The sequence below is a fragment of the Macaca nemestrina genome, chromosome 1 (genome assembly GCF_043159975.1).
Source record: "Macaca nemestrina isolate mMacNem1 chromosome 1, mMacNem.hap1, whole genome shotgun sequence".
NCBI lineage: Eukaryota > Metazoa > Chordata > Mammalia > Primates > Cercopithecidae > Macaca > Macaca nemestrina.
In genome coordinates, this window is record NC_092125.1 from 169,426,616 (window position 1) to 169,452,158 (window position 25,543).

Below are 25,543 nucleotides of genomic sequence, written 5' to 3' on the forward strand. Positions count from 1 at the left end.
AGTGCATGTTTCTTCAAAACATTTTATAGCTATATGAATGCTATATGAAAGGCATGAAGTGGGAACATTTTCATTAAGAAAAAATCCAAAATTACACTTGTATATAAAAGCAAAGTTTTACTATACTTGAGGAATTGTTCCAATGGAGGGACAAGAATGTATTTCATAGAAAACCTTATGAACTATGTTAAGTAACACATTTACATACACACAAAAACACTTCTGAGCACCCACATAGTTATTAAGTATGTTAGTGCTTGTCTGGGTGAGCACTGTCTCTCTATTATCTACATTTACATATTCCTTCATTGGATTCTCTTTCAACAAAGAACTACAAAGCTCAGGATGAGCAGAAACAATATCAAATGTTAGGTCCATGCCCCTGGAATGTTTGCTGTTGGACTCCATAATTGTTCCTAACATCTCCAGTGAAGGCAGTACTTTTATAGCACAGGTAAAAACTGAACAATGCCACTGAACTACATCTGAAGCAACTGTGGGAAGCACTCTATACCTTCCATGGACAGCTTTCTTTCTATTATTTCCCTTAAGCACTCCCTCTTCGCCCCCTCTTCCATTTTTCATTTTCCGTAAATCAGCCTGTGGCACCCATGGACATTGATAACCTCATTGGTGGCATTAAGGCCAAGGACATTGCTTCTTTTGTGTTAAATCTATAAAGGGAAGGCATTTATGTGTCATGCTGGTAAAAGTGCACTAGACAGTAAGTAGTGGAACACAAGAATTAAGAACTAGGGCTTTGAAGTCCGAAAACCCTATAATGGAATCATGGGGTCAAATCTTTACAGAATGTTTCTGAGGCTTAGGTTTTTGGTAGGTAAAATGAAATACTACTTATTGTATAGTATTAGAATCAATGAGCATAAGCCTGCACCTACTAGTCACTAGCTACATGACAGACCCTGATATTCAGTGCCTAGATCCACCTAAATTACTCCGCAAAATATGTTCAATAAAGTTAAGCATTATTATTTTGAAGTAATAATAATTGTTATTAATATGAAATACATTACTTTAGTGAAATGGATTCATTAAATAACAATACTGTAGTTGCAAATCAGGTTTAACTAAATTATCACTTATAGAATAAACATTGGTTAAACTGCCTCTTAAAAATTGTTGCACAATGAAACACATTCCTCTACGTGCCCAGTACTTACCTTATAATTGTTCTCCTTGAGATCATAGAAGTCTCTTTGCAGCAAGAGGTAAGCTCTGCCGTGCATGACAGGCAGCGGAGTGTCTGGCACTTGTCCCCAAATGCCTCAGGTTTACTCTGAGGCGGATATTTGAAGTTATGGGTCACTTTCCCACACTTAGTAAATTGACATAAGTTACTTGCTTTTTAGACTCGGAACGCTCCCAAGATAAGTGGCTTCTAAATTTCGGATATAACGATGACTTCTACTCCTGACTCCTCTAAACGAGCAGTTCCCGAAGGAAAACTTGGGCACTTCCTCATCTGCGGCGTTTCACTGCAGTGCCAGCTCAAAGCCCAGTCTCAAGACAAACTTGGATGAGCAACGGAGACAAGCCCGAGTCGTCGGCGCCTGAGTGGGAGTGAGCGGTGTACGCCTACCAAGATCCTAGCAGGTTGTCTCCGCTTCACAGGTGCAATCCCGCAGCCACTCACAGGAGGAAGCAAATCGGTTGCCAAGCAACGAGCCCCCGTGGGGCAGCCGCGAGACAGAGGCAGGGGGTTGGCCGCTGTCACCCAATCAGCGGCAGGGGGCAGGCCTCTTGATTTCTCCACAGCCAATCCTACAACAGTTTCCCCTTTGAAAGGCCAATGAGATTCGTGGTCAAGGCGACACCACGCCTTCTCAGCCCACCAACATGCACTCTACACAACTAATGTAGAGGATGGGCTGAGTTCCCAGGACCCAGCGTGTAAGTCACAGAAGCTATCACACAATGTCCCCCTTCGAAATTATCCTTCCTTTTTCTTTGAATATCAAAAGAAATGGGAAGTTGAAATTGAAGGTCTACAGAATTCAGTCTGGCAGGTACAGGTCTGCCCTTATTCATAACAATATCTTAACTTACATGGCGAGTTACCATCCACAGTAGTGGTGCATGCTATTATGTCATCAAATCTTACGATCATCCTAGGAAAGTGCTCCAGAAACAGGGAACTCCTTAAAATTTCTCAGATTCCCATCTCTTCCCACAGAGTTTCGCACTTGCTGTTCCTGCTACCTAGGCCTTTACCACATTCCTTCTACTCCTTCAGCACTCATTTCCCCTTCACTCACTCATCTTTCAGATTTTAACGACTCTTTAAGGGATCCTTTCTTTTGTGATCCCACAGGACCTTCTATTTGCCTCCTAGTTAGCATTTGTCATACGGCATCACAATTGTCTATTGTTTTCACCAAAGTGAGAACTACTGTAAGACACGGTTCCATTGCCAGCGCCAACTATAGAGCCTGGCATCTTGGTTCAGAGTGCTTTCTTTTTTTACTTACTATTTACTTACTAATTTTATGGAATCCGGATGTTCCTTTAGTCCATTCATTTTACAAATATTTATTAAATACTTTCTTTTACGTGAAAGATTCAAATGAAGTAACTGTCTTTATGGCTCCGATATACAATAAACAAGTATACAAAACAAAAGTCATGATTTCAGATCGTGATAAACGTTATGTGGACAATAATAAAACAGTAACATGATAGAGAGTGGGGTAGGTCATTAAGGGTTAGAAATGGTGGTCAGGGAAGGCCTCTGTAAGGAATGGAGTTTTGAACTCATACATGAAAGATGAGAAGGAGCCTGTTACATGAAATATTGAGGGCAGAGAGCTCTAGGAAGAGGAAAACAGGATATTTTTGAGTCAGGAAAGATCTTGTCTTGAAAAGGGAACAAAGGAAGGTCGGGGAGGTTGTGGAGGAGCCTGGGAGGGGTGTGATAAAGTTGGGGGACTACACAGTGGGAAGTTTGGGCTTTATTTGAATAGCTATGGGATTCCATTGGATGGGTTTAAACAGGAGAGTGTCATGCTCTGATTTATATTTACATGATTACTCTGGCTGCTCTACGAAGAATGAATTTTGGGGAGACCACCTGGAAGGATCCCACAGTAAATTTCATCTCCAGGTATGGTAGCTTAGAAATCACCAAAAACATGTTAACTGTACTAAAATGTTGGCACAATAAAATGCTATTATTCTATGTTTCATATAACTAAATGTAAAGGATTTTTTCCTGTGAAAACATCAACTAGTATCTGGGATTGAATTTTTTGGCTCTTCTTTCCATCCCATCAGATTTTAACATGGTCTTGTGTAGGACTGGAAATGTCAGGTGAACGTGAGTAAAGGGAATAGATCTTCAGTGAGAAGGGAATAGACCCAGTTTGGAGATCCTAACTAGGTTTGTCCATATCACTGTGGTCCCACAGTCCTTTCTTCCACCCTAATGGATTATTGTGATAATGAATTCAGAATCTTTTGTATTTTTAAAAAAAATATATATATATATATTTATCATGGAAAATATGATATTTTGAAATATGTACACATTATGGAATGGCTAAATTGAGCTAACTAACATAAGCATTACCTCATATGCTGAGGAAACCTAAAATCTATTTTCATCTATTTTCAAGGATACAACACATTTTTATTAACTGTAGCCATCATGTCATACAATAAGAATCCTCCATTTTTGTTTAAAATTTCATTCTAGGGAAAATTATGTTAAAGTAAGAGAAAGATAAAAGTAAGTAAAGGAAAAGAAAATTAAGGTAAAGAAAAACATTCTTTGTTGTGAATTTTTAGAAGATGGCATTTATATGATACTTTAGCACAATGAAAATCAAGTTGGAAGATATTCATATGTCTCTCCCCACAACAAACCTATATTAATAGCTTTGACCTCTTCTTGGGACTTCTGACTAGTATGCCTCCTAATTTATATCCAATTGCCTGGTTATCACCCAGCTGTCTTGTCCCAAAGACATTTCAAACTCAAACGTTTGAAATCAACTAATTACTGTTTCTCCCAACCAAGCTTCTGTCCCAGTTGGAAATTTGAAGTCATCTCTGACTCCTCCTCTTCCCCATGACTCACAAGACATGCTGTTGTCATAGCTTCTTCTCAAGCCTTACCACTAATGCACAATTTCATAACCTTGTCATCTCTTGCCTAGATACAGAACATCTTTGTATTGTACTCCCTGACTCCAGACTTGCCTGTCATGAAACTTGATGGTAATGTATTTAAACTAACATGTGATCATGAAATTCTCTACTTAAAATACTTCAAGGGATTCCCTTCATCCCAGCTTATCCCATCTTCAACATGTGGATTTACTTCCAGGGGTGTAGGTGGGATGGCTGAAATCACGGGCAACTTTATATGTGTCTGTCTGTACATTTGTATGTGTATGCAAATGGACTTTTTTTTTTTTTTTTGCTTGATAAACCACACACTACAGAATTAAATATAAGTTTCTTAACATGGCAAAGCAGAGCATTCCATAATATTTTCCTATTTATCCCTACTTTTATTGACACTCATTCTGCTTCATACTTGAGGTACTCACTCCGTTAAACTGTGTATCTTTTTTCCTGTATGTACCCATCTTGCCTAGGCTCATCATCTTTTCTCCCTGACCTTTCTTCTTAAATCTAATTAAAAACTGTTAACACATCCTGAAAGACATAAATGCCTCCTTGGAGCCATCCTGAACTGCCAGAATGGGTTGTGTTCTCATTTGACCTGGGTTCATCTTTGTATATTATCACCACATTATTTTGAAACTATTTGTTTATGGGATTTTCTCCCTCACTAGAATATCATTTCTTAAGGCCATGGAGACCTGTTTATTCATCGCTGCATTCCCAGCACCAAGCACCTGGCTCAGAGGCGGTAGCAGTATATTCTGATTGAACTGAACTTAGCAGAATAGAAAGTTTTGAGGCCAGGAGAGTGACCTTCCATGAAAGAACTAGGCATAAGCCAAGAAAGAGGGTTGCAGAGATGTGAAGAGCTGGGTGATATAGAGAAGCTCAGCCAGCTCCATGACACATAGGAGGCTAAAATCTGGAGGACAGTGACAGAGTAGACAGTGAAGCAGAAGCACCCTTGAGAGCAAGAGCCACCAGAGCAGAAGGGGCTGCAGAGCTGCAGCCAGGACACAGATTATAAGCAAAATCCCCAGGTCGCCAAAAAGGAAGGGAAAGACACTTACAAAGGTCCCGCACCCGGAGGGGCTGAGGGGACAAACAGGTTAAGGTTTCCAGAAATATTTTGGGAATGGATTTTTTGAGAAATAAATAGCTTCCTGCCAATGTGGGGGTTTGGCACTGTTGTGTTTGGAGATGCTAACTAAACAAGATCACAGATGTACTCACTGGCTGGCCAGCATCTTGTATTTCTCTCTCTCTCTCTTTTTGTTTTTTAGAAAGTTTTCCTCTGTTGCTCAGGCTGGAGTGCCTTGGCGCAATCATAGCATATCTTATCCTATGTGTGCATGTGTGTGTGTGCCTAGCATCTGTGTAGCAACCAGCCAGCTTTGCCTCCTACAATTAATATTATAGCAGCAGGAGCTGAAGACTAATAGCATCAGCTGTTCAGCCATCTGAGTCACTCAAAATTGGAAATTTATAAGGAGAGGCCCATCTGAAAATATTTTCTCTGCATGGTATCACCTTCCATTTATTACAACAAATGTTAGTTTTAGTAAACTTTTCACATACATGATATCATTGCTGTCATGATCTTCTTGTCACTTCTCACTCCTGAGCCCTGTCTTTCTCTGCCTTGTTCATCAGCTTTGTTGTGTTTGGTTGTAGGTTAGACAAACCAACTCAAATGGGAAAATAAATTCCCATCTTCAGTCCTTCTACTGCTTTAATTTATTAGTAAGTCTGTTGATAAATAGAATGTGCCTTGCAGGCAGACCTGAGTTCTGTTCTGTGTCTTATTAACCTATAAAGATAATCTTGAAGAAGTTACTTAGCTTCCCTGTACCTACAAATGTTCTCATCTGTAATTTGGAGCCAATAGTAATACTTACTTTGCAGGATCATATGAGGATTAAAAGATATAATCCCTGCCAATGACTCAGTCACACCTGGCATAGAGTAAGTAATAGCCAACACCTGCACTTTCCACGTGCTGAGCATGCTGTTCTAAGTGCTGTATGGGAATTAATTTCATCCTCACTAATAGCTCTGTACAGTAGGCACTCTTGGGATTCTAATTTACAGATGAGGAAAACCAAGGCACAGAGACACTAGATGATTTGCCCAAGGTTACACAGCTGGAATGCAACAGAGCCAGGATGCAAACCTGAGTCCATACTTTTAGCCACTAAGCTACCCTGCCTCACGAGTAGAACTCATGTTCTACTAAGTGAGCTCTCTGGTCTTCTTCAGTAAATTATTGCTGCTCTCAATAGTTGTGAGAATATTTTTGTCCAGCTGTTATTTTTGTTTTTGTTGACTATTGTGACTGCATTTCTACCTGCCGTTAAAATGTAAACCCAAGAAAGCCAGACCACTGCTGTATAAAATAGCGCCCATCCTTGGCCGGCCTTCTCCTAGGCTGGCTGGACCCTGGGGCCTGGCTGAGCCTCCTATGCCAATACTGTGACTTAGAAACAATGTTACTGCTGGGCAGCTCTATGTTCCTCCCCGTGCTGCCTGCGCCAGCCCCAGGCTGCTGGGGAACAGAGGCCACATCAGGGCCAGTCTGGGTACCCTGACCCTCAGCTGGCCCTGCCCAACCACCCAGCCACCCTGGACATGGCTCTGTCCCTCTGTCACACCCCAGGCCCTGTGAGGAGTCCCCAAGAAGAGCCCACTATACCATGGCGTTAACCTCTGCTGCCTGCCTGGGTATCTGGGCCTGGCCACTAGCCGTGTTCTTCATGTGTTGATTTTATTTGACCCCTGGAGTGGTGGGTCTCATCTCTCCCGTCTTGGCCAAGAGCGGCAGAGAGCTGCCTCACTGCAAACCCTCCTCCAGTGTCAGTGATGGTCGTCCTTGTCTCAGAATAACCAAGGGCCAGCCCGTGTCTGACCAAGGTCAAGGGGCAGGTGCAGGGGTGACAGGGATGGCTCCTAAGCCAGAAATGCCTTAAACTGCAAAGCCCCATCCCATCTCCAGGCCCAGCCCAGTCACCTTAGGAGCAGGATCAGATAAAGCAGGCGGCGGGAAGGCTGGGCACCGCATTACTAACTCCAGTACATTTCTGTGTTGAACCCTGTGAAATAAAGTCTGAAAACTTAAAAAATAAAAACAGTGCCCAAATACATATCTGTTAACTAAATGTGTATCCTATCTTCTCTTTTAGATTGTAAATATCTTGAGAACTGAGTTTGACCTCTGCAACTTATGAATACACTTATAGTACTCTCTATGTAGCTCAGAAAATACCACTATTATTATTTATAAAAATAATTTTAAAATGTTAACTTTTAGTAAATTTGTACCCTTAAGGGAAAGTAGATTTAATTAAGTCTTACTATATGCTTTCTTGGACTTTCTCTCCCAGTTCTTCCCCCTAAAAATAGAACTACAAGTTTGAAAAGAAAAATCTTGCATTGTATTTTTATGGTAGGCAGGATTCTAAGATGACCTCCAGGATCCCTACTGCCTGTACAATCCTTAGGACTGTGAAGATGATGGATTTTACTGCTGTGGTTAAGTTATATGTAGCACATTCGACTTGAAGAAAGGGAGGTTATTCTGGGCAAGTCTGACCTAATCGGGTGAGCCCTTAAATGGGACTACACCCTTCCTGAAATCAGTGACTCAAAGCATGAGAGGGATTCTATGTAAGGGAGACTCTCTGTTGCTACCTTTGGAAATGGAAGGGGCCACATGGCAAGGAATGTCGGTAGCCTCCAAGCGCTGAGAGTGACCACTGGCTGACAGCCAGCAAGAGAATTGGGGCCTTAGTCCTAGAATTCCAAGGAACTGAATTTTGCCACAACAACATGAGCGGGAAAAGGTACCTGAATTCCAGATCACAGCAGAACCCAGCCAATACCTTGTAAGACCCTGTACAGAGAATCTAGTCAAGCCATGCCCGGTTCAGACGGACAGAGTGAGCAAGGCAAGTGAGCAAGGGAAGGCAACTAACAGTGTAACTATTTCCCTTTTGTAATGTTACTGAGGCTGACTCCAGCTTTAACAACCAGGCATCCTCTCTCCACTATGTAAAAATAATTCTTTCCCTCAGGACTCAAACAGATGTTTTCATTTTACTTAAACTAAAAGACTGTTTTCCTCCTTCACCAGGAATATGTAGCAGTACAAAGTGCTAACGTCGTGTGGATTTGAACCCCCATCCTCGAGAGCAAAAGAAGGCTGGGGATTGCCAAATGTCAACTCAGCTGTGAGAAGTGTTTTAAATCATATTTTGACGTAGGTTATGTTGTTAACTAGAAAATGAAGTGCAGCACACATGCTTCTAGTAACTCTGGTTTCAAATCCTATGATCTCTTCTTTGTCTTGAAGACCTTTTGATGTGAGTTCCCAATATTGAGTTTCTCTGCTTTTAATAATCTTATATTCCTTCCTCAATATAAATGTCATGAAAAATACTGAACGCTAATCTTCAAAGATCAAACAGGAAGAAAGAGGTGGGCAGCATAGTTCAGTAACTTGAATTCCTGAAATTTCTCATTTAAAAATTTTATTTTAGCTTATAAAAGCCTTGGCTCAAGAAATACTTGGTTCCTCTTTTTAAAGTTGGAGTTGTACACTCCCCCACATTTTGGAAGTGTGTTAATTACAAAATAATTAGGCCTTTCTCTGTAAGGCACCTGACATGCAGAGGCCACTTAATCATTATTTGTGTCTGTGTTTGTGTTTACGGGGAGGAATTCAGAATCATACTTACTGGCTTTTACTTTGCTGTCTCTGCTTTAGCTAGGGGGACCAACAGTCTTGGTTTGCCTGAGACAAAGAACTTTTCAGTGCTGAAACTGGGACAGTCCCTGGCAAACTGGCTGGGACTAACTTGGGCATCAAGGACCTTTCTAGGGTGGGAATTGTGTAAACAACTTGGCAAGAGCTGTTTACTTGTTTTGGGTTCTTGGTGTTTAAAGGCACCCAGTTTGGTTTCCATGGCAGGCTGGTGCCCAAAGCCCGTGATCAAAGTTATAAAAAGTCTTGCTCAGAATTGTGTTACGAGATGATTCACCTTTCAAGGTGTCTGTGATGAAGGAAAGCAGTACCAGCTTGCGTACTTTACATGCACTGAAGTGTTTTAGAAAAATCAGTTCTCCATTCATTTCCCCACATGAGAATTTCAATGGTTGAGGGATACTGCATTCAATAACATCTAATTGTGACTATTCAGTGTGTGTATACAGGTGTTTAAAAGATGTAATTATTCTAGGCTCTTTTCATATATATCAATTTAATATACTTTTTATAGTGCTCTCAGTTGCCCCCAAGGGTAATTATGGAATTGGACGATGGAGAGACTTTGAGGTGGCAATCAGCTTGGAAGAGGGGGTTAAGGGATGACATATGGTTTAGGGATGTCTTAGGGATGTGTCTGGAAGCTGTTTTTAGTTAGCGTATGTTTATTAGGGGTGGTTTGAAGGGAGATAATAGAGCTGAATGAGGAGCTCGCTAAGCCCACCCTGCACCTCCTTAGCACCAGTCCTCTGGGTGTTCTATGTGATGCCATATACATGAATAATTAAATGGAATATTTTGTGCTCTGTTTACCATACTAGAAAATAATATATCCCTTGGTAAAAGTTGTTTAAAACACATTGAATAATAACAATCTTACCACTCTTTGAGCATCTACTATGTGCCCAGATACCTCTCATATACTCACATATATTCTCATTAAATGCTCATACCAATTCTGAGAGATAAGTATTATAGAAAAAATGATAAAATTAGATAGACTGTGTTTTTTGAGGACTTTATGTCAGGTGCTCTTCTATTCAGATTACATGAATTATCTTGTTTAAATCTCATAACAACTCTGTAAAATAGATACTTCAGGTGAAGAAACAGTAGTTCAGTAACTTGTCTGAGTTCACATGTTTACCAAAGGGTGAAGGGGAGATTTAAGCCAGGCTGACGTCAGAACCCTTGGTGTTCAGAATAGTGTAAATGCTATATTTACCCCATTTGATGCATAAGATAATAGAGATTGCCTTACTTGCTCAAGGTCAGCTAGTTTGTCTGCCAGTGCAGTTGAAAAACACATGCTGTACGCGCACATTCTCTTTGTCCAAGTTCCAGGAAGAACTAGATTTTACAGTGCTACATGCTATCTGTCAGGGATTTATAGGAGATTTTTAAGGTTTTCTGGTACTTTCTGGAATGGTCCTGAGAAGTTATGATTTTTAGGTTCTCCCCCAGACAATTGTGATAATAACCTGGTTTGACAACTATTGCTCCAGCCCAGGGATGGCTAACAAGTTTTATTTCTAGTGCCATTTCTGAGTGGTAGGTTATATAGGCAAATATGTTGAAAATTTTAAGGCTAAATCTGAGTTCAGCTTGGAAGAGTACCAATTAGTGATGTCTGACATGAATTTGAGGAAAGAGAAGGACATGGGTGCCCTGGTGTCAGGTTCTAACTGAGGTCCAAGGGCAGTCAGTGGGTGAGTGGTGGGTAGTTGGAAAAACACTTGAGGAATTTTAGACAGTTTTGATATGGCTTTACTCTCTCTCTAGGCAGAAGCGAGCCATATATACAGCATTAACAGGGTAATTATATGTTTTACAGACAATAGTCACTCCAAGCCAAGCACAAGCTCACATGGGTGATCACCTAATATGCCTCATGTGGTGTGATTACATAATGTGCAGGGTTGTACGCCTGTGCTCCAAACCCATGAGTCATGCGGCACTGGAAGGCCACCCCGGCCTACTTCTGAGTAAAGCGCAGCCATTTCCCTTACACTCCACCCCCTAGGCTGAGGGCATCCTCTGGGAAGGGACACATGCCCATAGGGCAGAGCCCTGAATCCATAGCCCACAGCAACAATACAGAGAGCAACAGCTCACTACTAGAATCCCAGTTATGCTACTTATGACTGTTAGGGCCCAGCATAGGCCAGAGCCCAGGAATGCCCACCATAACTTCAGTGGGGTGACATGTGTTATGTTTACACAGGCCATGACAGGTACCCATCCCACAGTGGTGTTATCCCAATGTTGCTCGATGCACCGTGGCGCCTGGGCTAGGGGTACTACATGTTCCCCGACTAGCTAGCCCCACTCATCGTAAATGCTATGGGCCAGCCAGAGGTAGGTGCGCCGTGGGTCTTGTAGTGTCTTTTGTCTGAAGCTTGCCACACGGCGTTCCAGGTGTCATCCATGGGACCCCAAGTCTCCAGCCATGTACAGTTCTCTGCAGATGCTGAATGCATGTGCCAAGCAAGTTGTCTGCAACTGCTGCTGGAAGGGTGGTGCAGATCCAACAGTTGGAAATATTGGTCACCACAGCATAGGTGTGGGCCCAGTTCACGATGCAGTTGGAGCATGTTAACCTATGGTTGAAATGACAGAGCACGCACAGGTACTAACAGAGGTAAATCACATCTCTCAAGCAAAATACAGGCTAACTTTTCATCCCTGGATAACAATGCAACCATCAAGGGATTTTGCCCTGGGCAATAATACCACATCTTCTCAGCTCCCCATGGTTCTTTTGAGTCCTGTATCTGTGCCAAAGTCATGGGGGAACTCATAATAGGTCACACAAGCAATACATATATTCCCTGGAGGAGGGTTCCTTCCCTGGCCATTCCCCTACAAAACAGTCAACCGTGGGGGCCATGTATTGAATACCCAAGGAGTGACATGCAAGTCATGGTGTATGCCCTACCCCCAGGGAGTCACGCTGGCCAACCACTGGCAGTAGGGGGCTTGGAGGGTCCATGGCCACAGCCAGGTTTTCTGTTCCCTTGCCTTCAAGGGCGTTGGGGCTGGTAACAACAGTTTACCGTTCATCCCCATACCTGGTTGGAGGAGGTCATCCTTGGTATGTACCTGCAACTGGATGGGGATGGCGGCCCAGTGTAACAAAGCCTCCACTAGGGCCGGGTCAACTTTCTGTGACTGTTCATTCAAGATTTGAAGTACCAGGTCCAGCCTGGAACTCCAGCCCCACAAAGACGGGGGTGTGACATGCAAGCGTAACCCATTCTTTAAGAGCCTCTTATACCACTCAATTATATGTGCAGCTTGCGGGTTGTATAGTACATGGAATCCCCACTTTATGTCCATTTGTTATGCCCATTTCTGTGCCTGTTGTCCAGTGAAACGTGTTCCCTTATCACTCTCAGCAGCCAGAGGGTGACCATACAGGGCCCATAAGTGTTGCAGGGCATGGATGGTGTTCTGTTGGTTGGCCACTTGCAAGGGTAGGTGAACAACAGGCTCATGACTGTGTCCACAGCTGTTAACACATGTGTATACCCTTGCAACTTCAGCAGCCACCTAATGTAATCTACTTGTGGGCAGTCACCCTATCGTCGCTTGTTGTGTAACATTGGGTAGCTACCTCCATTTAGGGTATTATGAGCACATGCTGGGCATTTCTGACAAACCTCCCAAATGTCTTGCTTGGGCAGGAATAGACCCCAATGCTTATTGACCCATTGCATCAGTTTACCTCCCGCATGTCCTAGTTTCCAGTGTAGCCACAAGGCTACATCTCATGTAGGTGCCAACTAACCATCGGACGTTAACCAAGGCATCTGCCTCATCATTGCCAGGGGTAGCCAAAGGCGTATGGCCTGATGTATGATCAATAGTTACCTCTTTCTGATGACCCATTTCCCAAAGGTCTTGCCACATGACTTGGCCCCAAATGGGCCAGTGGCTGACTAACCCTTTCTGTATTTTCCAGGTAGTTAACCATAAGGTTAAGCCTTGATAGACTGCCCAGCTACTGACACAGATTACTACAGGTGTGACCTCCCTGGTGATCACCATCCATACTACTCTAAGTTCAGCCCATTGGTTACTTTGTCCATACCTGGTTTCAAACCATATGGTGTCAGTACTAGGTTGAATTGCAACAGCAGTCCAAGCAGCAGTAGCACCTCGACTAGGCCCACCTGTGTACCATGCCCCATTGGGAATAGGGGGACACCCTTCCCTAAATAGTGAAGGCTCAGGGTCTAGGGGCGCCTTAGGGCCCATGGCCTTATCTTACATTAGGACTACAGTTTCCAAGACCTCTTGCAACTCTGCTACTAAGGGACTTGTACTCAATGTACTCCACTGCTCTAAGTATGCACCCCACTTTGGCAAAGTGGATATCTGTGCCATCCCAGTCCAGGAGGTCATTACCCATGAACGTACCCATTCTGCTATTGGGTAAGTCATCTGCATGATGACTGCAGTCTGCCCTGTCATATTCTCACAAACCTGAAGGACGGCATGCACAGCTGCTAGCTGTTTCTTTATCAAGGAATACCAGAGCTTAACTCCCTTCCATAGTTGGGACTAAAAGCCTGCTGGCATTCTGAAGCACTCCGTGCGCTGCCAGAGGCCCCAGTCGAAGCCATCTGTGGTCACATGCACATCCAGCTCAAACAGGCACCCCTGGTCAACTACCCATAGGGCTTGTGCCTGCTGAATAGCCCATTTGGCTGCCAGGAAGGCTGTCTCAGCTGCATCATCCCAATCCCAAGTAGGTTTCTTTTTTTTTAACCATGCAACAGTTTTGTCATTTGAGCTGAATGGGGCACAGATGTCCAACAATATCCTAGGAGACCCACAAAAGTTTACAGCTGCTTCACCGTGGTGGGCCGGGGATATGCCTGAATCTTATCACTAGTAGCCTCTGGGATGGCCTTTGTCTTACCCAACCAGATAACTCCCAAGAATCTGGCAGATAATCCAGGCCCTTGGACATTGGATTCATTGACAGCCCAACCGCACGCTGCCAAATGTTGCCGCAAGAGGGGCGTCACCACTTGTAAATCTGCAAGAGAATCAGAGGTTAACCTAATATCAGTAATAGGCAGACCTCCTCTGGACATTGTCAGGTGGCTAAATCCGTGGCAATTAGACCGTGACATATGGTGGGGCTGTGCACATGGCCCTGTGGCAACACTGTAAAAGTCCACTGTTGCCCTTCCCACGTGAAGGCAAACTGTTCCTGGTTCTCTGGAGAGATTTCTATGGAGAAAAATGCATTGGCCAAGTCCACTACTTAGTGGTACTGTCCCAGTTCCATTGTCAAATGGTCCATCAAATCCATGATTGATGGTACAGCTGCATGCAAAGGGGGTGTTAATTTATTCAGTTCCTGATAGTCCACCGCCATCTGCCAAGTTCCATCAGGCTTTCTAACTGGCCACACTGGACAATTCTAGGGGCTGTGGGTGCCACGCACTATCTGCACCTCCTCCAGCATTTTAATTGTCTCAGTTATCTCTGTATGCCCACACAGCAAATGGTATTGACAGGTGGAAGTAACCCATCAGGGTTGTGGCAGGACCTGAGGCTGGTGATGCGTATGTCCATGCAGCACTGGCTTCACCACATGCACTCGGAGTCTGAATTCCACGGCCATACTTTGTAACACCAGGCCATGTAAAATGTCCACCCCCACAATGTATTCAAGTATGGGAGAGACATACACAGTATGTAAACGGAAAGCCAAACGGCCAACACCAAGGTACAGAGATACAGGTTTCACTTCCACTGACCAGCCTCCATAACCATCAATGTAAGCAGGTTTGCCCAGAGACTTATTCGGGTTCCCATAAACAAGGCTGCCATCTGCGCCAGTATCCACCAGTGCTGGCACCCGCTGTACATTGGATCACTAATTCCACATGTGGCCTCCGGTTGTTTGGTGTCCCCCCAGGCTGGGCACCTTGGCCGGTTCCCTAGTCGAAGAGAAAAGGCTCTACATGTCTGCCTGGCTGCAGCAAGTAGTCTTTAAGCTGAAGCACCTGGTGGGACTGGGTCACACAGCAATGTCCTTCTCTCCCTTGGACATTTTCTGGAATTGCTGCTCTGGAGACAACTGTCTCCACAAAGTTAAGAGTCCTTCATTGGGCTGCTTATGGATTTTCCCTCAGTCAACCCTGGCCAAAATCAAATCTATCCACATCCCTGAGTGTGTTGCTCATTGGGGTCCCCTTTTCTCCTATGGGGGGTGCCTTTCAGGTGGAGCATCTTCCCCTTCTTTATGGCACAGACCCCTTAGTCCTGTGGATGGCCTTCAGCTTCCCTGAGAGCTGCCATAGCAGTGGTCACTTCATGTATGCTGTGCCCTATGTACCGGGTGAGGACAGCAGCTAGGAAGCCAAAGGCACTCAGGGGGGCAGAACCCAATATGAGATCCCTCATGTGGGAGGTGAAACATTCATCATCTGGCCCCTGAGCATTCAGGCCAAACACAGCCTGCCGCACACCCATCTCCCAGTTGACTTGCACCAAATCGGTATACAACTGCCATTTACTCCTGGTTTGGGGTATTTCACGGGCATCATTCCACACAGTCCATATGGCTGCCCTTAGCCGCTCAGTCAGGGTGCGGCCACCTTGCCCTTGTGCCAACCACCTATTTGCTTGCAGCTGCTGACAAAGAGAGGAGTGAATAATGATAAAGACCAGCTTTTCCATCTCAGACGTGGAATAGGAGATACTATCTGCTCCCTCATTCCACAAACAAAGCATCCATGTGGGCAGTTTCCCCTGGATGCTGTGACACTGCTTGCCTAATTCCTGCAACTCAGTTGGGGTACAGGCAGCATATGAAGTATGTTGTGTTATGGCGGGGGGTCCCTGAGCCTGCCCTTGGGGCCGCAACGGCTCTTCATGATCTACCTTCTAATGAACCACTGGGCAAGCCCACAACGGGGATTCTTCCTCCTCAGTATCAGACTCAGTGGGGGGTCTTCAGCCAAGACAACAGACCCAGGCGGGGATTCACAGCAGCCTCTAATTACTTTTCCAAGCTCTGTAGCCGGCCTCCAAGTGCTCCATCTGCACCTGGAAGTCCCTATTCATGGCAGCTTCTAACTCTTTTTCTGAGCTGTGTAGCCAGGTGTTAGGTGCCCTGCCTGTGCCTGGAGGGCCCTTACCAGTGCTGTATCCCTCAAGGACTGGGTGTGTACTTCTCGTAGCACAGTCAAAAATGCCCATCCAACTCTGCAGGCAAAAGCTTGCTCCCTCTTGGTGCTCTGCTCTTTCACTGCTTCAGTGCCTTTTCCATGCTCATGGCAGACCCATCTACTGCCTCCCAGGTTTCCACTGGAACCTGTCTGAGCAGCACAGCTGCCACCGGCTACCACAACCCATGTTGCGGCCACATGGCCAACCCAGAATCAGAGGGGACCAAAGGCTCACTCACCTCAGGATCCTGTTTGTGATGCCAATTGTCACATTCTAACTGAAGTCCGAGGGGAGTTGGTGGGTGAGTGGCAGGTAGCTGGAAAAACACTCGAGGAATTTTAGACAGTTTCGACATGACTTTACTCTCTCTCTGGGCACGAGTGAGCTGTATGTACAGCGTTAGCAGGGTAATTATACGTTTTACAGACAATAGCAGCTCTGAGCCAAGTGCGAGCTCACATGGGTGATCATCTTATGTGCCTCACATGGCATGGTTACATGACATGCGGGATTGTGCACCTGGGCTCCAAACCTGCTGATTCACGCTGCACCAGATGGCCGCCTTAGCCTACTCCTGACCAAAGCACAGCCATTTCCCTTCCATCTGGGTTTGCTACACAGCCTCTATTCACTTAGGGATTCAGCTGCCTGGGGGATCTTATTCTTGTTCCCAACTATTCACTTCCTTCCCTGCAAGAAGATTCTATATTCCTGCTTATGACTATGCAACTTGCTGCACCTCTCCGCAGGTGGAGATATGTCCATGTCCTGCAGTCAGGTTTGGCCTCAGAATTTGTGTTGACTGAAAGGATGTGACAGCTGACTTGTATGCACAGAAGTTTTTGAATGATTGTGTTTCAGTTCTGCCTCTTGCTGTGTCCCTCTGTCATGAGAACACTTTGTCCTTCAGACACCTGGAGACAGGGCCACTGCAGCAGACCTACCTCTGCTGATAGACGTGAGTGAGAAAGAAACATTTGCTCTTGAAAGGCAAGCCACTGTGATTTTGGAGTTGTTTATTACTGCAGCCAAGCTGACCAATACAATCAATGTTGGCCAATTTGGAATTGATCTGTCTGAAATCGATCAGTTAAAATCAATTCCAGTGAACTCTGGAAAGAAAAAATAAGTCCTAAACTGTCATTTTGTCTGAATATTAGTTTTAGTCTTATTAGACTGACTGTTGGTAAACTACCTAGGTTATGCCATTAGGGAGTTCCAGTCCCTTTTAAGTGATTTTAATGCATGTAGACCCAAAAGAAGCCCTTCAGGGAATTGTGTTAAAATGGGCCCAAATGGTAACCGGACTGATTTTTTTTCTAATACCCAAGGATTGCAGTAGGTAAGGAGCACCTGCCATAGGATGGGGTCTGTCCTGGACCTATTTCTGATGCAAGGTCCTTATGCCTATAAGGTTGGGCAGAACGTAAGCATTAATCTATGGCTTTGTGTAGGTAGTTCTGTTGTTTTGTGTGTGTTTGGATTTACGATTGGGAGCACAAGTCCATGAAACATTTAAAACTGCTTTCCTTCAAATTGAATATTCTCTGCATTATCTTTATTTCAGGATGTCAAGATAGTGTCCTTTTTCAAAGTGTAAGTAACATCCCATCTAATTTTAAAGAGAGGCCTTTTTCTTAAGCATTGTTAGGTAAGAATTCAGTTCAGTAACACACAGCATAATGACATTCCAGTCAACAACAGGCCACAATTAAAACAGTGGTCCCAAAAGATATTAATGGAGCTGAAGAATTCCTATCACCTAGTAATGTCATAGCCATCATAACATTGTGAGTGCAACGCATTACTCACGTTTGTGGTGATGCTGGTGTAAACAAATGTACTGTGCTGCCAGTCGCATAAAAGTATAGCACATACAATTATGTACAGTACATAATACTTGATAATAATAAACAACTATGTACTTGCTGTACTATCCTTTTGTCATTTTAGATTGTACTTCTTCTACTTATTAAAAAAAAAGTTAACTGTAAACAGCCTCACGCAGATCCCTCAGGAGGCATTCCAGAAGAAGGCACTGTTGTAGGAGATGACAGCTCCATGTGTGCTATTGTCCTTGAAGACCTTCCAGTGGGACAAGATGTAGGGGTGGAAGACAGCAATACTGATGATCGTAATCCTGTGTAGGCCTAGGCTAGTGTCTGTTTGTATCTCAGTTTTTAACAAAAAAGTTTAAAAAGTAAATTACAAAAATCAAAAATAGAAAAAAGCTTATAAAGATATAAAAAAAATATTTTTGTGCAGCTGTGCGTGTTTGAAGCTAAGTGTTATTACAAGAGTCAAAACGTTAAAAAGTTCATAAATCGAAAGGTTAATTTATGAAGATTTTAAAATAAATTTAGTGTAGTTTAAGTGTACAGTGTTTATAAAGTCTACTATAGCGTACAATACCCATCACTTCACCCACCACTGACTCACTGACTCACCCAGAGCAACTTCCAGTTTTACAAGCTCCATTCATGATAAGTGCTTAGATTCACAAATACTTGCCATTGCATTACAATTGCCTACAGTATTCAGTACTATAACATGCTGTACAGGTTTGTAGCTTGGGAGCAGTAGGCCATACTCTATATAGCCTAGGTTTGTAGTAGGCTGTACTATTTAAGTGTGTGTAATTGTACACCATAATGTTTGTACAGTGACAAAATCACCTAAGGACATTTCTCAGAATGTATCCCCTTCGTTAAGTAATGTATGACTGTATTTACTAACATAGTCATTTGGTAAGGTATCTTGCCAATCCTGGTCAGCAAATGTTATGGTACTCATTTGTGAGTAAGCAATTCATATGTGCTTAAGATTCAACTAGTCATAAATATGTCAGCAGACCTTCTCCCTCTATATGTCTATATTTTTAAGCCTTCCCAGCCTAATTTCCCAGAGGATTACATTGACCTTGATGATTTGATGGTTTGTAAGACTCTCCTTTTCTTGAGCTAACAGTGTCCTAATTCCATTGGCATTTATGGTAACAAACTTCAGTGCAGTCATATTTTGGCTGCAAAAACCCTTTCTTGTGTGTGCTCCCTTGTTCCTTCTCCTCTAATCTGGCATTTCCTCTTTAGCATTAGAGCTATTGGCTGAAAAAAATGCGTATAAATTAAGAAGAGTATGAACTGCACCCCAGAACCTCACTTGGATCCCTCTTTCTGTCCTTCCTCAGAGCTTTCAGCCCTTTAAAGGCAGAGGAGAGCAAAGTCTGAGCAGAGGAGCACTCATGGCCAGCCAGGGACTGATAATGGATTGCAGCTGGCCAAGGAAAACAGCAGAACAAGCCACAGGTGTCTGCATCCAGCCAGCTGGGTCAGGGCATCACAGGAAGTGCAAGGGAGGGAAGGGAGCCCTTGCAGCAGCTTCCTGTTTGATGCTTACTAGAGCCTGGACTGGCAATGCATGTGGGTGAGCCTTCCCAGCTGTGGCCCACCATAGGGCAAGGTGGGGACTGTGGCTCACCTGGGAGGCCGCCCTACTGAGCACCACCATCTGCCGTAGCACAGAAATGCAGACCCTGATGCCAGAGCTCTTAATATTTCCATAGAAGTCAGATATCTGTATTTTTGTGTAAAATCTCTTGAATTTTAAGCGTTGTCAACTAATTAAAATTTTCCACAATGCTACAGAGCGTATGCTTACCTTGCAATATTGTATAACAATACCATAGCACACAATGGCTGACGCACCGACCCAGAAGGGATGCTCACAGGCAAGAGGTGTGGTGAGAGGGGCCAGATACAAATGAGCTTCTATTGGCTGCTTCCGCATCTATGAAAGTCAAGGGTAGGCAGCACTAATCTCCAATCAGAATAGTGGTTGGCCTGTAGGGGCAGATATTTCCCTAGTGGTGCCACAAGTGACCTCCCAGGTGCAGACAGTGTTCTCTCTCTGGGCCTGGATGATGTCACTCATGTGGATATGTGCATGAAAAATTGCAGGCTTAGTACATGGAACTTAGAAACGTCAAAAAGCAAAGCTGAAACCAATTCTCCAAAGAGAATAAGTGATCTGCAAATAGGCTGGGACCCACAGGGGGCAGCTTGCCCTCCTGCTCCAAGTTTAGGAATGAAACTGTGGGTGCCAATGGGCATGAGGTGGCACCAGGTGAGGATGAGCTGGGGGACAGAGGAACCGTGACTAACCCTCCCCAGAGGGACAGAATCCAGGGGCACTAGCAAGTCCAGTCACAAGCGGACATGGCCAAAGCCATCTCCTGGCCCAGGGCGAGGAGCATCATTCTGGCAGTGCAGGGAAGCGGGGCACAGGGGTGGAAAGAGGCTGGTGTGGAGGTCTGCAGGGCAGGGATTGTGGCAATGGTTACCCAAGGTCCAGGAGGTAGGGGTCAGAGGGTCAGGGAATCAGAAGGTTAGGAGGTCAGGGGGAAGCGGAATGAAATCCCAAGAAAGCTCCCAAATTGCTGGCAACCTGCACTCTCGGGTCTCACCCACCAGGGCCTCCTGGAAGGCTGGCATCAGGGGGTGAACTGAGCTATGGAGGCCTTCTCCAGCTCAGTTCCCCTTAAGTCTGCCTGCCTCGGGAAGCAGAAAGGTCCAAGGGCATTCCTGCAGCTCCTCTGCCATGAGGCTGTGTCCACTGAGGCTCTACTCTGGCTTCTGGGCCTGAAGCACTGGGTGAGACACCCCCTCCCACAGGCCCCACGGGCACTCGCATACCCCAGGGAACCCAGCCCCAGTCAGGACCGCGCCTGCTCCGTGCCTTTCACAGGGAGCAGAGCTGAGGGTGGCTGGGACATTGTCCAGTTTGTGGTGTGCACGATGGGTGTCAGGAAGGGGGATCCTCTCAGGGACGCTAAGAGGTGCAGAGGCTGACTCAAGGCAGGGTGAGGGTGCAGCAAGGTACCTGGGAGGCCAATCTGCCAACTTCAGGCACCCAGGCAGCAAGAGAAAACCTCCAGCCGGGCTCCCCTCTGGGGTTGGGGGCCGAGCTGATGAAGAGCACAGGCCCTCCCCAGGTAGGACCCAGCCGCTGGAGGAGGACAGTAGGTTTTCGTTTTTGCTGCTGCCCCTCTGGAAACCACAGTCACCTCTGCCTTCCCACGGAAAGAAGCAGGGAAGAGGGACTGGAGCCTGCCTTTGAGGAGCCCAGCTCGGTGGCTGGCGCTGCACCCGGCGCTCTGTTTCTCATCTTGTATGCACCTCGGAGGAACTGATCCTGCTCCGGATTGCTCGGTGGGAGCCCAGGCTCCCAGCAGCTCCTGGAGAAAGCCGACTCCGAGTTTGGTCGGGAGAAAATGACAAAGAGTGGAAATTAGGTCGGCCTCTTAAGGAGGAGGAAAAGAACCCGCGTGACGGCAAAGGGGCCGCGGGGAGGGTGCGGGGGCGGGAGAGCCGCCTCGCAGAGACAGCGGGTAATGGGAGCGAGCGCGTGCCAGCCGGGACGGCGACCGTCCGCGCGATAACGGATGACTGGGAGAGGCAGGCGCTTAATGGGTTTTTCCCTGCGATCAGTTAACCCGAGCCCAGTGGCCCTGGTGACAGCGCGGGAGGGGAGGGCTCGGGCTCAAGGGCCCCCCTGCGCTGGCTGTTTTCCAATCCTGCGCCTGATGACGCAGATTTCCCTAACACTAACAGGGCGAAGAGCTCTCTGGCTCCTCAGACCCGCCCCAGGCAGCCGTCAGCCCGACAGGGGAGGGGAGCAGGCTGGCAGGGCCTGGCTGCAGAGGCACCGCGTGCATGGATACAAGTGTGCACCCTCCGGGGCCACGCGTGGGGCCAGACATGACCATGCACGGCTAGCCACCACATCATATACAGATGCCCAGCCCGGGGACACAGCAGGACATGCAGACCTGATAATCAGAGCCATACCCGCTCACACGCTCACTTGCAGACACACACACATTTATACATGTGCACAGATATCCAGATGGAAAGATGCATGGTGACGCACTCACTCCCAGACCCAAAGGCACACTCAGACACATTCATGTATGAATGCACGTATGAACATGGACATAGACACACATTCACACACACAGATACTCATAAATATACAAGGACACACACATGCACACAAATCATACCTCCAGACACACACTGCCAGAAGCACACCTCAGGGCACCGTGAGCAGACGCTCCCCCGCCACAGGCATGTCCACACAGGCACCCACAGGCACCCATTCACACACACACCGTGGGCAGCACAGCTGTCGTGAAGAGATCCCTCCCCAGCCCCCAATATCCCAGCCCTGTAGCATGTTCTCCCTCCTCCTCAGCTGCCTAGGGCAGCCTCCCTCTCCCAGCTCCTGCTTCCAGTCTCACCTCATTCCCATCCAGACCCCACCCCAGCAGAAGCCCAGCTCTGAGGACCACCGTCCCACTCACTGAGCTCCTCCCCACAGGAAGCCCTGTCCTCACCCCATCTACCAGGAAGGCAAGCCTGTGCCGCCCGCCTTCCCCTGAGATCTGGCTCCCCTGGTTCACTGGTTCAGTGAACGTGTGCTGAGCCCCTGTCATGTTGTAGAGCTGCAGGCCACTCAGGATACATGGGTGAACAACACGGGTGGAGAGCCCACCTTCATGAGACTTTCCTTCTAATGGGAAAGATGGGCAGTGAGCAGAGGACATGTGCATGAGAAGCTTGGTGCTGGGGAAAGCAGTCCAGAGCAGGGGAGGGACCAGCGCCAGCAGGCAGGGGTGGGGGTGGAGTAGGAAGGCCCCTTTGAGAGGAGGTGAGGGGCTCCAGGCAGAAGGAGCACCATGTGACAGGAGCAAGGGGCCACCTGCCCCGTTCAGTGGGGGACGGGAGGGAGCTGAAAAGAAGGCCCCAAAGGCGCAAAGGCCACCCCTGTGAGGCTGGACAGGCCACTCTGAGGCCCTGGCATTGACCCTGAGTGAGACAGGAGGTGGAATGCAGGGAGGCCAACGAAGGCTAGCGTGTTAGCCCAGGAGAAAGTTGTGCAGGCCTGGGCCAGCGCCAGTGAGAGGAGTGAGTGTCTGGGTCCTGGGTATATTTCAGAGAGAGGACCAATAGATGTCACTGATGGGCTGGTGAGGGTGAGGGGAGGTCAGGCCAGCCCGGGGCAATATCTTAGATGGGAAGAAACGGTGGAGGGAAGGTCAGATTTCTAGGGTTTTATCTGGTTGCAGGTGGAATCATAAGTCCCAGTGATACCCCTATCCCAGTCCCCAGAATATATCACCTCTGTGGCAAATGGGATGGGATTTTGCAGGTTTTTTAAGTTATGGATCTTGAGATTGGGAAATTAAACTAGATTATCCAGGTGGCCCAATGTGATTACAAAGTGGGTCCTTATAAGAGGGAGGCCAGAGGGTCAGAGTCAGAAAGGGACCTACACTGCTGGCTTTGAAGAAAGAGGCAGGGGCCACAAGCCAAGGATGGAGGAGGCCTCTAGAAGCTCGTCCTCCCTCCAGAATAACCAGCTGCCAACACCCTGACGCCACTACTTCTGGCCTCCAGAACTATGAAAGGACACATTTGTTTTGCTTCAGCAGTGAAATTTGTGGTCGTTTGTCACAGCAGGGAGAAGAAACTCATGCAGGCGTGTGCAGTGGGAGCTGTTAGAAGATATCTGTGTGCACAAGTTATGAGGACCGGTGGCAGGCTGAGATTTGGCGGTCTGCCTCTAGGAGGCATGTGAAGCCCTGAAACTGGGTGAGTACAAGAAAAGGACCTGCCTGAACCCTGGGAGCCCCCAAGTTAAGAGGTAAGGGAGAGGAGATAAACGAGAAAAGGAGGGTTTCTCTAGAAGCCAAGAAACTGCATCAAAATGGAAGAAGTGGATAAACAACAGTGACAGGTTCGTGCAGCGGAAAGCCACTCTGCAGTAAGAAGGGATTAGCTGCTGATACGAGCCACAACACCAGTGACTCTCACACCATCGTGCTGACAAAAGAAGCTCTACACAAAAGAATACAGACCGTAGGATTCCATTTATATGCAATTCTGGAAAATGCAAAATAATCCTAGTGACAGAAAGCAGATCTTTGGTTCCCCAGGGCTGTGGTTTTGGGGTGGGAACTGACTGCAGGTGGGCTCTAGGGGACTTTTTGGGCTGATGCGAGTGTTCTGTGGCTCCATGGTGGTCGTTACAAGTATGAGTGCTTTTGTAAAAACTCATTAAATTGCACATTTCCAATGAGAGCATTTTACTGTATGTAAATTATACCTCAATAAAACCAATTTAAGAAAAACAACAGACAAGAGTGATCACGTCAACTTCTGCAGGCAAGTAAGGGATGGGGCCTGAGAATTGCTAACCCTGCAGCACCCTTCGGTGGGCCTGGGCCAGAGAGGGTGGCTTAAGAGCCCTGGTGTGGATCACCATGGTCTAAGGTGATCAGGGCACTCCATCATATTGACCTGTAGTTGGGAAAGTGTGGCGGGCTTGTGACCCAGCTGTGGCCAACGCTACCTGGAGAAGTTGGCTGGGGGTCTCAGGGAAAGCTTCTCCCCTAGTGCAACACACAATAACACAGGCAGGACTTCGTGCCCACCCTACGTCTCCCTGGGTGCGAGTGTGTCACAGGAGTGTGGGAGGCTTGGAGCTGCGACAGGCATTCCCCCCACAATGGAGAGAAGGCAGGAGAAGGCAGAGACACTCACATGGACCCTGGTTTTTTTAGAGGGGTGCTGGAGGGATAGAGTCTCGCTCTGTCACCCAAGCTGGAGTGCAATAACACAATCTTGGCTCAATGCAACCTCTGCCCCCTGGGTTCAAGGGATCCTCCCACTTCAGCCTCCCAAGTAGATGGGATTACAATCATGTGCCATCGTACCTGGCTAATTTTTGTATTTTTAGTAGCGATGGGGTCTCCCCATGTTGGCCAGGCTGGTCTTGAACTCCTGGCCGCAAGTGATCTGGCCACCTCAGCCTCCCATAGTGCTGGCATGAGCCACCATACCCGGCACATGCACTCTGGTATTGTCAGCTCTCTGAAGCCACCCCGGCTGGTTACTCTCCATAACCCATCCAGACACCCAGGGCTTAGAAGGCCGACCCCTGCAGACTCCAACCAGTTTGGCTGCCTCGCAGCGACACTGGCCAGTGCGGGTGCTGGAGAGAGATTGGAGGGAAGTAAAAGAGGCTTGGGTGTTGGCTCGCATCCCTCCCTGCTCTGGGCACCCTTATCTGGAGAGGCTGCACCCCTCCCTCCTAGCGGCACCTTCTGTCTGAGGCCCCTCCCCTGAGCTCTGGCAACACTGTTTCCTTCCTAGACCTTCAGGCCTGGAGTGGCAACAGCTCGCAGCATTGCTAACTTCTGGGTGCCTCCTTGTCCCTGGTGAGTCCTTGGCATCTTGTCCAGGCCTCTGTAAACAGTTCCTTCACTCAGGCCCACACAACTGCCTGGCTCCTGATTTACAGCTATTATACGACCATCAAATATGCCTACACCTGAGTGCACTGCTGGTCAGCCGGAAGCATTCCTGACAGGCTCACCAA

At 46.6% G+C, this 25,543-nt stretch overlaps 1 protein-coding gene and 1 long non-coding RNA gene across 8 annotated transcripts in view; one reads left to right on the forward strand and one right to left on the reverse strand.

Annotated features, from left to right (window-relative positions):
* Positions 1 to 2,349, reverse strand: part of LOC105498467 (ubiquitin conjugating enzyme E2 U) — a 63,453-nt gene extending 61,104 nt beyond the window's left edge. For 2 of the 4 annotated variants that reach the window (XM_071091972.1, XM_071091977.1), the window contains exon 1: positions 1,182 to 2,349. In XM_071091972.1, coding sequence (XP_070948073.1) covers positions 1,182 to 1,247 — 66 coding nt within the window. In that variant the 5' untranslated portion in view covers positions 1,248 to 2,349. The remainder of the gene's footprint in view (positions 1 to 1,181) is intronic. The other 2 variants (XM_071091982.1, XM_071091965.1) reach the window with 2 other exon arrangements.
* Positions 1,890 to 19,814, forward strand: LOC105498466 (uncharacterized). 4 transcript variants are annotated; one of them, XR_011620113.1, is made up of 7 exons: positions 1,890 to 2,027; positions 3,068 to 3,121; positions 4,176 to 4,236; positions 6,055 to 6,114; positions 7,596 to 7,727; positions 8,279 to 8,375; positions 19,290 to 19,814. It is a non-coding gene; the product is annotated as an uncharacterized lncRNA (long non-coding RNA). The 4 variants fall into 4 exon arrangements; XR_011620112.1 differs by lacking the exon at positions 6,055 to 6,114; XR_011620116.1 differs by lacking the exons at positions 6,055 to 6,114; positions 7,596 to 7,727.
* Positions 19,815 to 25,543: the final 5,729 nt, after the last annotated feature.